The sequence below is a fragment of the Podarcis liolepis genome, assembly GCF_965112155.1.
Source record: "Podarcis liolepis genome assembly, chromosome: 13".
NCBI lineage: Eukaryota > Metazoa > Chordata > Lepidosauria > Squamata > Lacertidae > Podarcis > Podarcis liolepis.
The window spans coordinates 43,579,807-43,591,916 of NC_139573.1; the positions used below are offsets into that span (position 1 = coordinate 43,579,807).

Here is a 12,110-nt window from a genome sequence, read left to right on the forward strand (position 1 = left end):
CCTGTTGCTCGGTCCCAGCTCCTGCCAGCCTAGCAGTTCAAAAGCACACCAAAAAGTGCAATTAGATAAATAGGTACCACTCTGGCGGGAAGGTAAATGGCATTTCTGTGCACTGCTCTGGTTTCGGTGTTCCGTTGCGCCAGGTGTGGCTTAGTCATGCTGGCCACATGACCCGGAAAAACTGTCGGCAGACAAATGCCGGCTCCCTCGGCCTGTAAAGCGAGACGAGCGCCACAACCCCAGAGCCATCTGCCACTGGACTTAACTGTCAGGGGTCCTTTACCTTTGCGATTTAAGGGATTTTTGGAATCCTTGCTGTCCTCCCCATCTCCCCTCCTCTCTGACTGCACAGAGCGGGTGGGAAGGTAGCTCCACCTTTGCTCACACAGCCAAGTTCCTTTTGCAATTGCTATCTATTAATTTTTAACAGGACGGAGGACTGCGTGTGCTTGCTTCTCCCACTGCCCAGCTGTCGTCAAAGGGAAGAGAGAGCACCAGTCAACCAGAATGCAATGGGAGCGAGTAAGGTTTTCCACTCTGGTTCTGGAGAATGGTGAGACACAGGAGGCTAGTGGCAACTAGACCAAAGAACAAAGCAGCTCATGGCTGCAGTCTGACAGAACAAGGCAGGTGACTGTCCCAATGAAATGATACAGCACCAACTTGCTGGAGCCAAGGGCCATCTGTGTGATGCTGCAGGTCTTCCGAAGCCATTTCAAAATGGCTTGCCCAGATGGGCAAGGCCCATGTGAGCATTCAAGATCCCAATCCTTGTTTTAGGAAGCTACCCTCCTCCTTGCTTTTCCTATTAGCCCACGGCTTCCAAGGAATCCACAACTACAAGGTTGAGCTTCCAACATTCTGGAGATCAGAGCACCAGCAATTGACCTCTTCGCCTACCTGCCCCAGAACAAACTTCCCTATTTTCTGTCCAGGTTTCCATCAGAGGAAGTCTAATCTGACTACGGGGACATACGCCTTCTTGTCATCCCAAGCAACATTTAAACGTGAAATATTTATCTGGTGGCCAGCATCCAGCTCCTGGACATAGCAATCCCTGGTGCCACAAGTTCTCAAGTTCATTTTGCAGCCACAAAAGCTAGAAGCCTGTTTTCACGTGCATGTAACACCAAATTTGTACTTGCAGTGCGACAGTAGAGAGACAAAATATGCAAACTCTGCTCCGATCCCTTTCTTGCCCATTCCCGGGGGAGAATTATCATCCCAAGGAGCTGCCTACCTGCTCCACGGTTGGCGGTCCAGCGAACAGCGCCTTGTAAGCAGAGGCAGCCACTGACAAGGCCCCTTTTACGAGGTCACCAGCGAGGCTGTTCCCATGGGTGTGCCTGCAGAGTTAAGTTGCAATTAAAGGACATAAATAACAAAAGTAAAAGAACCGTGCAGGCTGTCTTAACGGGGCACATGCTAGGGTTTGGCTTAATGGTAAGGAAAATGGGATGCACTGCTTGGGCAAAACCTTTCAGGAAAAGAGAATGCTAAAAGGTAGGATTTCTGTCTTATGTGCCTGAGCCAAAATAAATAAATAAAAATTCTGTACCAAGAAAACCATGATCCTGTGACGACCAACATTTGACAGTGTGTTATACCAAATAAGCCTACTGGCCCATCTAAAGGTAAAGGTAAAGCTACCCCTGACCATTAGGTCCAGTCATGACCAACTCTGGGGTTGCGGCGCTCATCTCGCTTTATTGGCCGAGGGAGCCGGCGTACAGCTTCCGGGTCACGTGGCCAGCATGACTAAGTCGCTTTTGGCAAACCAGAGCAGCACATGGAAACGCTGTTTACTTTCCCACTGGAGCAGTACCTATTTTTCTACTTGCACTCTGACATGCTTTCGAACTGCTAGGTTGGAAGGTGGTCCAGCTAGATCGATATAATCTACAGTCATACCTCATGTTGCGTCTGCTTCGGGTTACGTGTTTTTATGTTGTGTCCCGCGGCAACCCGGAAGTACCAGAACAGGTTACTTCTGGGTTTTGCCGCTCGCACAGAAGCACTAAATCACGCCGTGCACATGCACAGACACAGCTCTTCGGCTTGCGTCAGTTCCATGCTATGGACGGGCCTCCAGAACAGATCCCGTCCGTACCATGAGGTTCCACTCTACTTTGAATGGAGGCAGAAATCCAACCCTGATACTCGAGCCTCTTTTACGTGGAGATTCCACAGAATGAATACAATACAGAAACCTTGCTAAAGGTTTTATGTCTGGATGGAACAAGTGCCCAGGAACCCTTTGCATGCCAGATTAAAAATTCTAGAGAAAAAGGGTTGCGTATTAAGTGAAAATTAGTAATTGTCCTCTCTGAGATTTCACAAGGCATTTCCCATTCATTTTCATGCCCATCCTAGCAGCCATATTAGCTAGAAGCTTGCCCCTTATTAAAAAAAAACAAACTATTGTGTTCAAGTTGCTGAATTCCCACTATGAGCCAAATTTTTATTTGTTAAATTTCAATTCTGCCTTTCTACCAAAATGGTGTTCAGGGGAGACTAACCACAATAATACAAATACAACAAAACAGCAATAAGATACAAAGAATGAAACAAGGCAGGTAAAACCAAGAAAGATAGTCAGATAATACCTATCTATTTGCTACTGGTACAAGTCCACTTATGAACAACAGACATCTCTCATAAAAATGTCACTACAAGCCTACGTACTTGCACAGTGCAGTTTGCAACTCAATGAGCACATCTTGCCTAGCATAAATTAAGTTTACACAGCTGTCAGTGGGCATTTTGGGTAGGAGTGGGAGGGGATCTCAAAGCATACAGAAACAGACACTTATTTTTCAGCGAAAAATAGGACAGATACCACTTGCCAACCGGATCACAAAATCCCATCCTGACCCAGCTTATATTACCTGGAGAATTCTGGACATGTTGGTGTGCTATGTACATTCCCTGCAGGCGGAGGTTCAGGAACATCTGCTCCTTGGACCACTAGAAGAGAAATATTTGGGAGCTTGAGAGCAGGAACTGGCAGGAAAGAACCAAATAGCGACTATCAAAGAAATATAATGGGGAACAGCATTAAAGGTAAAGGTAAAGGTACCCCTGCCCGTACGGGCCAGTCTTGCAAGACTCTAGGGTTGTGCGCTCATCTCACTCTATAGGCCAGGAGCCAGCACTGTCCGCAGACACTTCCGGGTCACATGGCCAGCGTGACAAGCTGCATCTGGCGAGCCAGCGCAGAACACGGAACGCCGTTTACCTTCCCGCTGGTAAGCGGTCCCTATTTATCTACTTGCACCCGGGGGGTGCTTTCGAACTGCTAGGTTGGCAGGCGCTGGGACTGAACGACGGGAGCGCACCCCGCTGCGGGGATTCGAACCACCGACCATGCGATCGGCAAGTCCTAGGCGCTGAGGTTTTACCCACAGCGCCACCCGCGGGGGAACAGCATTACCCTTCATTGAATCTATTTAATGAAAGTAGCACCTTTCATTGATTTGCCACCACCCACCTTGAGGCTCTGGAAGAGGGTGGTCTGTAAAACTAATGATTTGAGTCAGGAGCAGTTGCTAACCAATTATCAGCCTGTAAATCATAGCACAGTACCTTCTCTGGTTTGGTCTGGAACCCACCAAGAGGCGTCCTCTCCACTGGGAACACTTGTTTCTTGGGAGCTGCTGTTTTGGGGAGGGGCCAGAGATCTATTGTTTAAAAATGGAAGAAAAGCAGGCATGTGGGAAGGTGTAGTAGCCAGAAACTGTAGAAAAAGCACACCCACCAAGCCTGAGCATATGTCTACGCTACACATTCAAGCCATTTCCCTAGTAACACACCCTACTTAGTTTCGCCTGCGTTTGGATTTTTGCGCTTTGGTTGGCTGGCACACTAGGCCCAAACTCAGCAGCAGACCCCTTTTCTATCTCCTTCTGAAGGTTGCTTATGACTACAGAGATAAAGAAGTCTTAGCACACTTTGGCTCCGGGTCCACTTGGTACCTTGCAGGCTGTGGTTCCAGGATCTGAGGGGTCAGAGGCACCTCGTCCAGTGTCTGCGAGGTGGTCAGCATGTCGTTGATACTGTGAGCTGAGGGTTGGTTCTCTCCCGCAGGGCTTGCCGAGGCCTCGGCCACTTTTTCCAAGCTGGGCTGAGAGAGTGCAGAACTGTACATAGACTCGCCTAGAGGGCGGCTGGTGTCAAAACACTCTGGGAGGATGATGATGTAATCCTCAGAGGAGGTAGAGGATGCTTGGCTACAGACTTCATCCTTGGCATCATCCTCGGTCTCTCCATCACTCAATTCCGCCCCGTCTTGCAGCAGGAGTTCCTCTAGGAGAAGCAGCGGAACAATTTGATTACAAAGACTATTGCAGCCCCTTTCTATTGATCCAACCCCCTGCAATGCAGGAATCTTTTCCTCAATGTAATTTGCTTTGTCCTACTGGGCACCATAAAAATAAGATTTTCTCCACAAAAGCCTTTTCGTGCGGCTGAAAAACAATAAAAAGTACAGTCCTGTCGCCTATAGCTCACTTCCATAGATCAGCCTAAGCAATGCAGAGCTGCAAACAGAAGCTGGGAGACATAAAATAATAATAATAATAATAATTTTTATTTATATCCCGCCCTCCCCAGCCGAAGCTGGGCTCAGGGCTGCTAACAACAATCAAAATAATCCAACGTTTTAAAAACATTTCATTATAAAAATTAATTAAAATCAAATTAGTGGCAACCATTAAGCAAAATTCTGTGCAGCTTGCCAGAGGAGGGGGTCAGGCTGCGCCCTGACCAAAGGCCTGGTGGAACAGCTCTGTCTTGCAGGCCTTGCGGAAAGATGTCAAGTCCCGCAGGGCCCTAGTCTCTTGTGACAGAGATTCCACCAGATCAGAGCCACAGCCGAAAAAGCCCTGGCTCTGGTTGAGGCTAGCCTAACTTCCCTGTGGCACGAGACCTCCAAGATGTTTTTGTTTGAAGACCGTAAGACCTCCGTGGGACATACCAGGAGAGGCGGTCCCGTAGGTACAAGGGTCCTAGGCCGTATAGGGCTTTAAAGGTCAAAACCAGCACCTTAAACCTGATCCAGGTTTAATGGAAGAGCTCTTAATCTTGACTCCTAAGAAAGGTTTCACCACCCCCACTATCATGCTCTTCTTTGAACTTATTCCAATTTGAATTTATCCTTCTTGAGCATGGGGATCTATTAAAAGCTTTTTCCACCCATGGGGCAGAGAGACTGATACTCTCAGTTCTGGTCTCTCTTTCAAAGAAGCAATCTCTAGCCACTTCTCCTTACCAAATTCAGGTTCTTGGGCCACCTCTATGCCTTGATTCTTGGACTCTGGTTCCTGTAGTGTTGGAGAAGGAACATTTTCTATCCTAACAGGGTCCTTGTTTGGGCTGCAGTGGGCATTGTCCTGTAGTGCTTGTAGAGAACCTAAATCAACAAAAACACAGGAGCCGATCAAAATGCGAGATCGGCTTAAGCTTTTTCTGTACATGTAATGCGCTCAGCAGGATGACAGATTAAGCACTCACTCTGCAAGGATTCCTTCCTCTGTGGGGGCCTGTGGTCAGGCGCAGCATCCAAGGTGAGAGAACGAATTACTGTTTCACAAACAAACTGGGTCCCACTCATGTCTTCCTCTCCTTCCTCGGAGTTAGCCGGATTCTCAGCCTTCCCTTTCCCTGCCTGGGCATCTGTGGGATGCAATGTTCTCATGAGCACTCGCCGCAAGTTTTAGAACTCAAGCAGCCCTAGAAGCTGGGGGCTTGATCTTCATCCTCAGTAACCAACCCAAATTATTATACAGAGACTTGAAACAATGGGAGCCCAATGCAGTTCAGATCACCAGATAATTGGGAAGGTCCATTATTTCAAAATAACAAATGAAGGCAATTAAGCAAGGGCACAATTTATTACTGGGTGCGGATTTCAGCATTCTAAGAATCTCAGCTTTCATTTTTGAAAAATACATATGCTCTTAGGACTTATGGAAGAGCTGAAATAGGCTTCAAATTACTTGAGCCTGGTGAAATCTCAGAGACACAAGACAGGCTAAGTAAGACCTTCTAGTCTGGCAGTGGATTAAGCGTAGCTTACTGTCCCTTCCTGTAACCAGAAGAAATGTAACACGCCATTTCAGGCTTCAAATTTACATGTTCTCCCCCTGCTCTCTTCCTCTATCTGGTCCCAGCCAGCCTTCTCCAGCAAGGAACTATCATGGGGCAGCGGTGACATGCACCAAGTCATGTCTGGAAGAGCAAGATGCCACCTGAAGGAACAGGAACCTGCTCTTGAGATTCCCAAAACTATTTTTGTGGACTGCCTCAAGTGTTGTGCAGGTGAAGGAACTCAAACCTGCCTGGAACTGTTCCAAATAGGCAGAAAGTGCTAGGGATTTCCTTTAATTACTTAGTGGCAAAAGAAATGTACCCGACATGCTCAGTACGGCAACACAGCTCAGATTTAAGCCAGAAGGGGTTACAAATTCATCGCCTTTGGGCGCCCATGATTCGACTGGCTGGCAGTCTTGGACAGAACTATAAAAACCCTAAATGGTATCTGTTCAGGCAAAGCAATCAGGGAGTCCAAGGCAAGCAAATGATGGCCCACAGGCAAGCCAAAATCGGGGTACAGTCCTCAGCACAGCTTCAAAGCAGCACAGACGACCTCAGATGCAGCTGTGGCAATACAAGAGGGAATTGCCAAAAGAATCTGCCCTGGTCTTCAGAGGAGCTAGTGCCAGTTCCAGGTTGGTGGAAGCTTGGAACCTATTGGTGAAAAGCTCTGAGTAGACAGCCTCCTTTGTCTCTTCTCTACCACAGAAAGGGGCAGGTAACAAGCAAGAACCGCAAGGAGCAGGAGCAGGAGTCTCTGGGGACTGACAGAGGGGTTCCTACTGAAGCACGGGTCCCGACAGGTGCCCAACGATGGCAGCTCCTCCTACTGGCCCTGGATGGAGTGCTAGACCTGCATCTCTACGGCAAATGGGGCAAGGATGTGCCCATCACAACTACCACCGACAGGCCTCCTGGGGTTGGGGTGATGCTTACCTCCAGGAGTGTTGTGTGGCACCTGCTCCAGTTCCTGCACGATGTTAATGTCCAGCAGTTCAAAGGAGAGCAGATCCTAGGAGGGAGGAGGGAAACGAAAGCATTCAAGTTAGGGGATAAAAAGAGAGCGACATCCATCTCCATACCTCTCTGCCATGTCAGCTAGACACCAAGTTTTATGAAGTTTAAGAGAAAACAGACTTGCCTCTCTGTAGAATCTTTGGTGTTGAAGGGCAGAACAAATGCGGAATTATAGATTTTCTGTGAATTCTCCCTGCCTCCAAGCTTGGCTCACACCTGACATTTTACCTGAGCTGTAAGCAGGTCAACTGATGGGATGTAGAACTCTCTAGCGTTGAGGATGCTCTTCAGCTTTGGTGGAGCAGCTCGGCCAGCCACACCTCCCGTCGTGGCACCATCAGCAGTTTGCAGAGTTTGCCCCTTGAACTTTGAGGGTCTTTCCTACAAGGAGAAAGAGAAACAGTGAAAGGACCATGGAGGTGACTCTTAAGGCGAGCAGCCTCATCCTAACTTAGGGCAAACAAAAACTCTTATCTTTTTACTGTGCCATCAACATACAGGACAGTTTCTTGGGCACTAGAGTTCCATTTTGTTGCTTAAGCTTCCTGGCAAAAGGGGTGCAGTGAAAAAAAATACAAAATGCTTAATTATGGGCTGTGCCAAGAGACCAAACGAATCACAGGCACTAACAATCTTCCTCTCAATTCTCTATAGGTGACCGCACAGAATGTTTGCAGGATCTTGTAAAATCCTGCTGGTGGAATAAATGCCACATAGAAAGCAAGATACAGAGTGTTTGTTCTTTTCCCACAGAAAGAGATGCATCTTTCACATCTGTTCAATTACATTCATGTTCCACTTAGGAACACGGGAAGCTGTCTAACTACCGCAGTGCTGCCCACACAGGCAGGCTTCAGGGTTTGCAATAGAAGTCATTCCCAGCCCCACCTGGAGGCAACAGGAACAAAACCTTGTGGGGCCAGTGCACACCACTGTTATCTACTCTTTGCTCAAAGAGAGTGTTTTTTAATTCGATGAAGAAGGGAGACAAAAAAAAAAGCAACACAGACATGTATATGTATGAACACAGTTACTAAATGGATGTCACAAGCCTTATCTCTGCTGCTTGGGAGGCCCAACTTGCCATTGGCTAAACCGCTATGACATCACTGACTTGACTCAGACTTTCTAATCTTATTTTCCATATACAGTGGTACCTTGGGTTAAGAACTTAATTCATTCCAGAGGTCCGTTCTTAACCTGAAATGGTTCTTAACCTGAGGCGTGCTTTTGCTAATGTGGCCTCCTGCTGATTTCTGTTCTTAACATGGGGCAAAGTTCTTAACTTGGAGCAACCACTTCCTGGTTAGCAGAGTTTGTAACCCGAAGCATCAGTAACCTGAAGCGTCTGTAACCCGAGGTACCACTGTATTCAATAAATATTTTCCACTCTTCTTTAAATATATGAAGCATGGAAGGAGAAGAAGGGAAGTCATTGGATATTTTAAAGTTTGTAAAAGTTTAATTTGAAATTAGAGAGGGATGGAACCAGGAGTGCCTGGAGGCATGGTGGCTGAAGGAAGGTGGTTACATGAAAGTTTATGATATACACAGTGGTACCTACATTATAGTGCACCACATACTATTATTAGTGCAAATACAAATGACCCTTTCAGCAGTGATTTGTTGGCAATAATTCAAAAAGTCTTAAGAGCAAAGTGAGCTAATTTAGCCGAGGAACTTGAATACACCTTGTTGCTGAAGGAAGGAGAGGGGAAATATATATGCAGAAAGCAGAGAAGCAGAGGCCTGAGGAGAAAGATCTAAGGGAAGGTGGTAAGCAGAAAGCAGAGCTGGGGGGGGGGGACAACAACTTACACAGGCTCAGGGATATAAAATAAGGACCTCACCTCTTTCTTGCAATGGGAACTGCCCTTCTGGAAAAAACTGGACACCAGTTTGCTCTTCTCTGGGCAGTCTGTGTTGCATGAGGGGTCTACCACAATGCTGCACCAGATCCGCGGCCCAAACTGCTCCCCTCTGTGCGATAACCGCCAATGAGATGTGTAGGTTCCTTCCATTGGAGGAGCTACAAACTCCACAGAGACAACCCCCTCTTGCCCAGGCAGCAGGGAGGGCACAAGGACATCCTTCTTGTCCGAGGACACCAGAGTTAAGTTCCCCCACATGAATTTCAGCTGAAGGATGGAGACAGAGAGAAAAACAAAAGGCCATTAACTTCTTCCTGGTCCCAGCCAAGCATGTGAAGGGAGCCTCATTCACCGCAAGTATCTTTCCACAACAAAAAAACTTTTTTTAAAAAACCTAGCTTCCCCCTCAAGTCTGTTCTAAGGAATTAACTAGACAGCTTTGGAGACAAAAAATCCGAAAGGCTGGCAAACAAAGGTGGCAGAGGGACTAAGGCTGTTCCCATATTGTTTTGGGTTACTTGATAAATGATAAATAAATATATTTTAAAATAATGGTGTCCCAACCTAGGGTAGGTTAAGTTTGGAACGGGTTCAGAAGCAATGTGTGCGCTGTGGGGCACAGTTAGAGCAATTTTATCCGACAGACACATGGTCTCCTACTGCGCCTTCCACAAAAAATCTGCTTCTCAATGCTTCCCCTGTGTTTCTTAAATCAATCCCGTGGCTTTGGATTTGCTCAGCAGCAAAAATGAACAACTACGGCAAGGATGGGAACACTGTAGCTGTTAGGCTAGAATTCCCTCCAGCCCCAGCCAACATGGCCAATGGTCAGGGATGATAGGAGTTGCAGTCCAGCAACATCGGGGGGAGGGGATGGACAAAGGTTCCCCAGCCCTGAACCCAAAGGAACTTTGGGCTTTGCACCTTTAGGAGTCTGGCCAATGCCCCATGTCGCTTGTTGGCTGGCTGACAATCTAAACCAAGTCCTCACCCAAATAATTTACAGGTGATGACAGGCAAAGGATGGCAACAGGGCTCTGTACTGAAGCCTGTGAAATAATAAGAAAGCAGTACAGTGGACCCTCGGGTTACGCTACCTTTGGGTTACGTAACTTTCGGGTTGCGAAGGCAGCAAACCCAGAAGCGTATACTTTCCGGTTTCGCTGCGTGCGCATGTGCAAAAGCGCTCTGCACACCTTGTGCAGAAGCACTCTGTGCGCCGCGTGCATGCGCAGAAGCGGCGTCTCATGTTGCGGACTTTTCGGGGTATGTACGGACCCCCGGAATGAATTAAGTTCGTATCCGGAGGGTCCACTGTATGTTGTGCTTCTGCAGGGTGTCTTTCTGTTGCTGCTGAGTAACCAAAAACAGCACCTACAAATCTGGGCTGAAGAAACTGTGGGGACTAGGGCATCGCTTGCAGGGAGATCTCAGCTCCAGCACATACCTTAAGCACTGGAACGCACCTTAGTGTCAGAGCTCCACTCCATGTTGCCAGTGTTCCTCATGCGCCAATGTTTGATGAAGGTCGTCCTTGGGTGCAGGCGAGTTCCGTCAGGAAGGTTCTCATCCACAAAGGCAGCGCTCAGCGTTGGGACAATGACCGGGCAGCCCTGCAGGGGACTGCAAAGAGAGGGGAAAGTCAGTACAGTTGCTTATCTCAAGCTGAGAGAAGGAAAGCTCACTCCCTCCGCTTATGGGAGGCAGATCTAAAGTAAAGTTTAAAAGATCTGCATTTAACAGAAGTTCTAAGCTGCAATCTACTGTCAACTCTCCCAAGCAGAGTGTTCTTGAGAGGTAGGTCTAAGAAGGGACTGGGGATCTTGAACAAAGGATCCTCAGCAGCCCAACTTATAAATCCCGGGGGGCGCTATCCAATGCATCTGCTCTGCAAGTGCAAGCAACTTGTGCTACTGGAATGTACCGTATTTTTCGCTCCATAAGATGCACCTTTTTCCTCCTAAAAAGTAAGGGGAAATGTCTGTGCGTCTTATGGAGTGAATGCACTGGATGGCAGAGGGATCCCTCGGCTACTGCTGCAGTCGTGAGCCGAGGGATGCCTCCGCAGCCGGAGCCATGGCTCCCGTCCGTCGCTCGCTGTGAAGCCAGCAGAGCAAGAGCCGCTGCACAGCTATCGTTTTTGCTCTGCTGGCTTCAGCAAGAGTTGCGCAGCACCTCTTGCTCTGCTGGCTTCACAGCAAAGCGGGAGGAGGGACGGATGGGAGCAAGCAAAGCGAGAGACGCTTACATGGCTTCTGTCCCGCTTTGCACAGCTCTCACTTTGCTTGTCCATCCCTCCTCCCACCTCGCTGTAAAGCAAGCAAAGCACCTGTCCCAGTGTCTCCTCCTCTTCTTGCTTGCCGTGCTTTACAGTTAAGTGGGAGGAGGGATGGGCAAGCAAAATGAGAGCTGTGCAAAGCGGGACAGAAGCCATGTAAGAGGCTCTCGCTTTGCTTGCTTTAAAGCAAGAAAAGCGAGAGCCGCTTACGTGCTCTGCGCAGAATATTTTTTTTCTTGCTTTCCCCCTCTAAAAACTTATGAAGCGAAAAACACAGTAACTTTCCCCTCCTCTCTGCTGTAGCCCCACGAGTGCCTTGAAGATCAGCTCCACAAGACGGGGTTGGGGGGTTGGGGGAAGGAGAGGAAACAGAAACACCACTGTGCTAGCAGAACTCTGCTGGTGCTGCTTTGCATGTGACTCCAGGGTTCAGGGAGTCAAATAAGTGACAAGTGTTGGAAACGTTGCAGAGATTCACAATGGCCCATAGCTTGGCTAGGGCGCAGCATCCCCCAGAAGTGCTCCAAACATGCAGATAAAATTGCCTCCCCCATGCAGCTCAGTCCTCAGTTTGCTTACAGAAGTGTATTGGGCTGCAGGCTCTCTGATCTGGCAGCTGTCAAGCCAGCGTTTTCCAGAGCATGGACAGAGTTCCACAGATGGATCTTCCGGTGCAGCTTCAGCTGCTTCTTGAGTTCCCGCACCTCAGCTTTGCGTTGCTTCTTCTCTGCTCGCAAGCGCTGCTTCTCCGCCTTCAGAAAGCGCTTGTCCATCTGTTTCTGAAGCCTGCGCAGGTCGAAAGCAGAGACTAGTTTGCTTATAGGAGGATCTGCACACCCAAAGCCAGACCC

General features: G+C 48.2%; 1 protein-coding gene across 3 annotated transcripts in view; it reads right to left on the bottom strand.

The window, feature by feature from the left end:
* The window catches only part of NBR1 (NBR1 autophagy cargo receptor), a 28,367-nt gene that overhangs the window by 2,408 nt on the left and 13,849 nt on the right, over positions 1 to 12,110 (bottom strand). For all 3 annotated transcript variants that reach the window (XM_083469558.1, XM_083469559.1, XM_083469557.1), the window contains exons 10-20: positions 11,839 to 12,045; positions 10,448 to 10,604; positions 8,961 to 9,248; positions 7,339 to 7,491; positions 7,030 to 7,105; positions 5,512 to 5,673; positions 5,270 to 5,410; positions 3,975 to 4,305; positions 3,586 to 3,680; positions 2,889 to 2,967; positions 1,241 to 1,346 (exon numbers count right to left, since the gene is read on the bottom strand). In XM_083469558.1, coding sequence (XP_083325684.1) covers positions 1,241 to 1,346; positions 2,889 to 2,967; positions 3,586 to 3,680; positions 3,975 to 4,305; positions 5,270 to 5,410; positions 5,512 to 5,673; positions 7,030 to 7,105; positions 7,339 to 7,491; positions 8,961 to 9,248; positions 10,448 to 10,604; positions 11,839 to 12,045 — 1,795 coding nt within the window. The remainder of the gene's footprint in view (positions 1 to 1,240; positions 1,347 to 2,888; positions 2,968 to 3,585; positions 3,681 to 3,974; positions 4,306 to 5,269; positions 5,411 to 5,511; positions 5,674 to 7,029; positions 7,106 to 7,338; positions 7,492 to 8,960; positions 9,249 to 10,447; positions 10,605 to 11,838; positions 12,046 to 12,110) is intronic.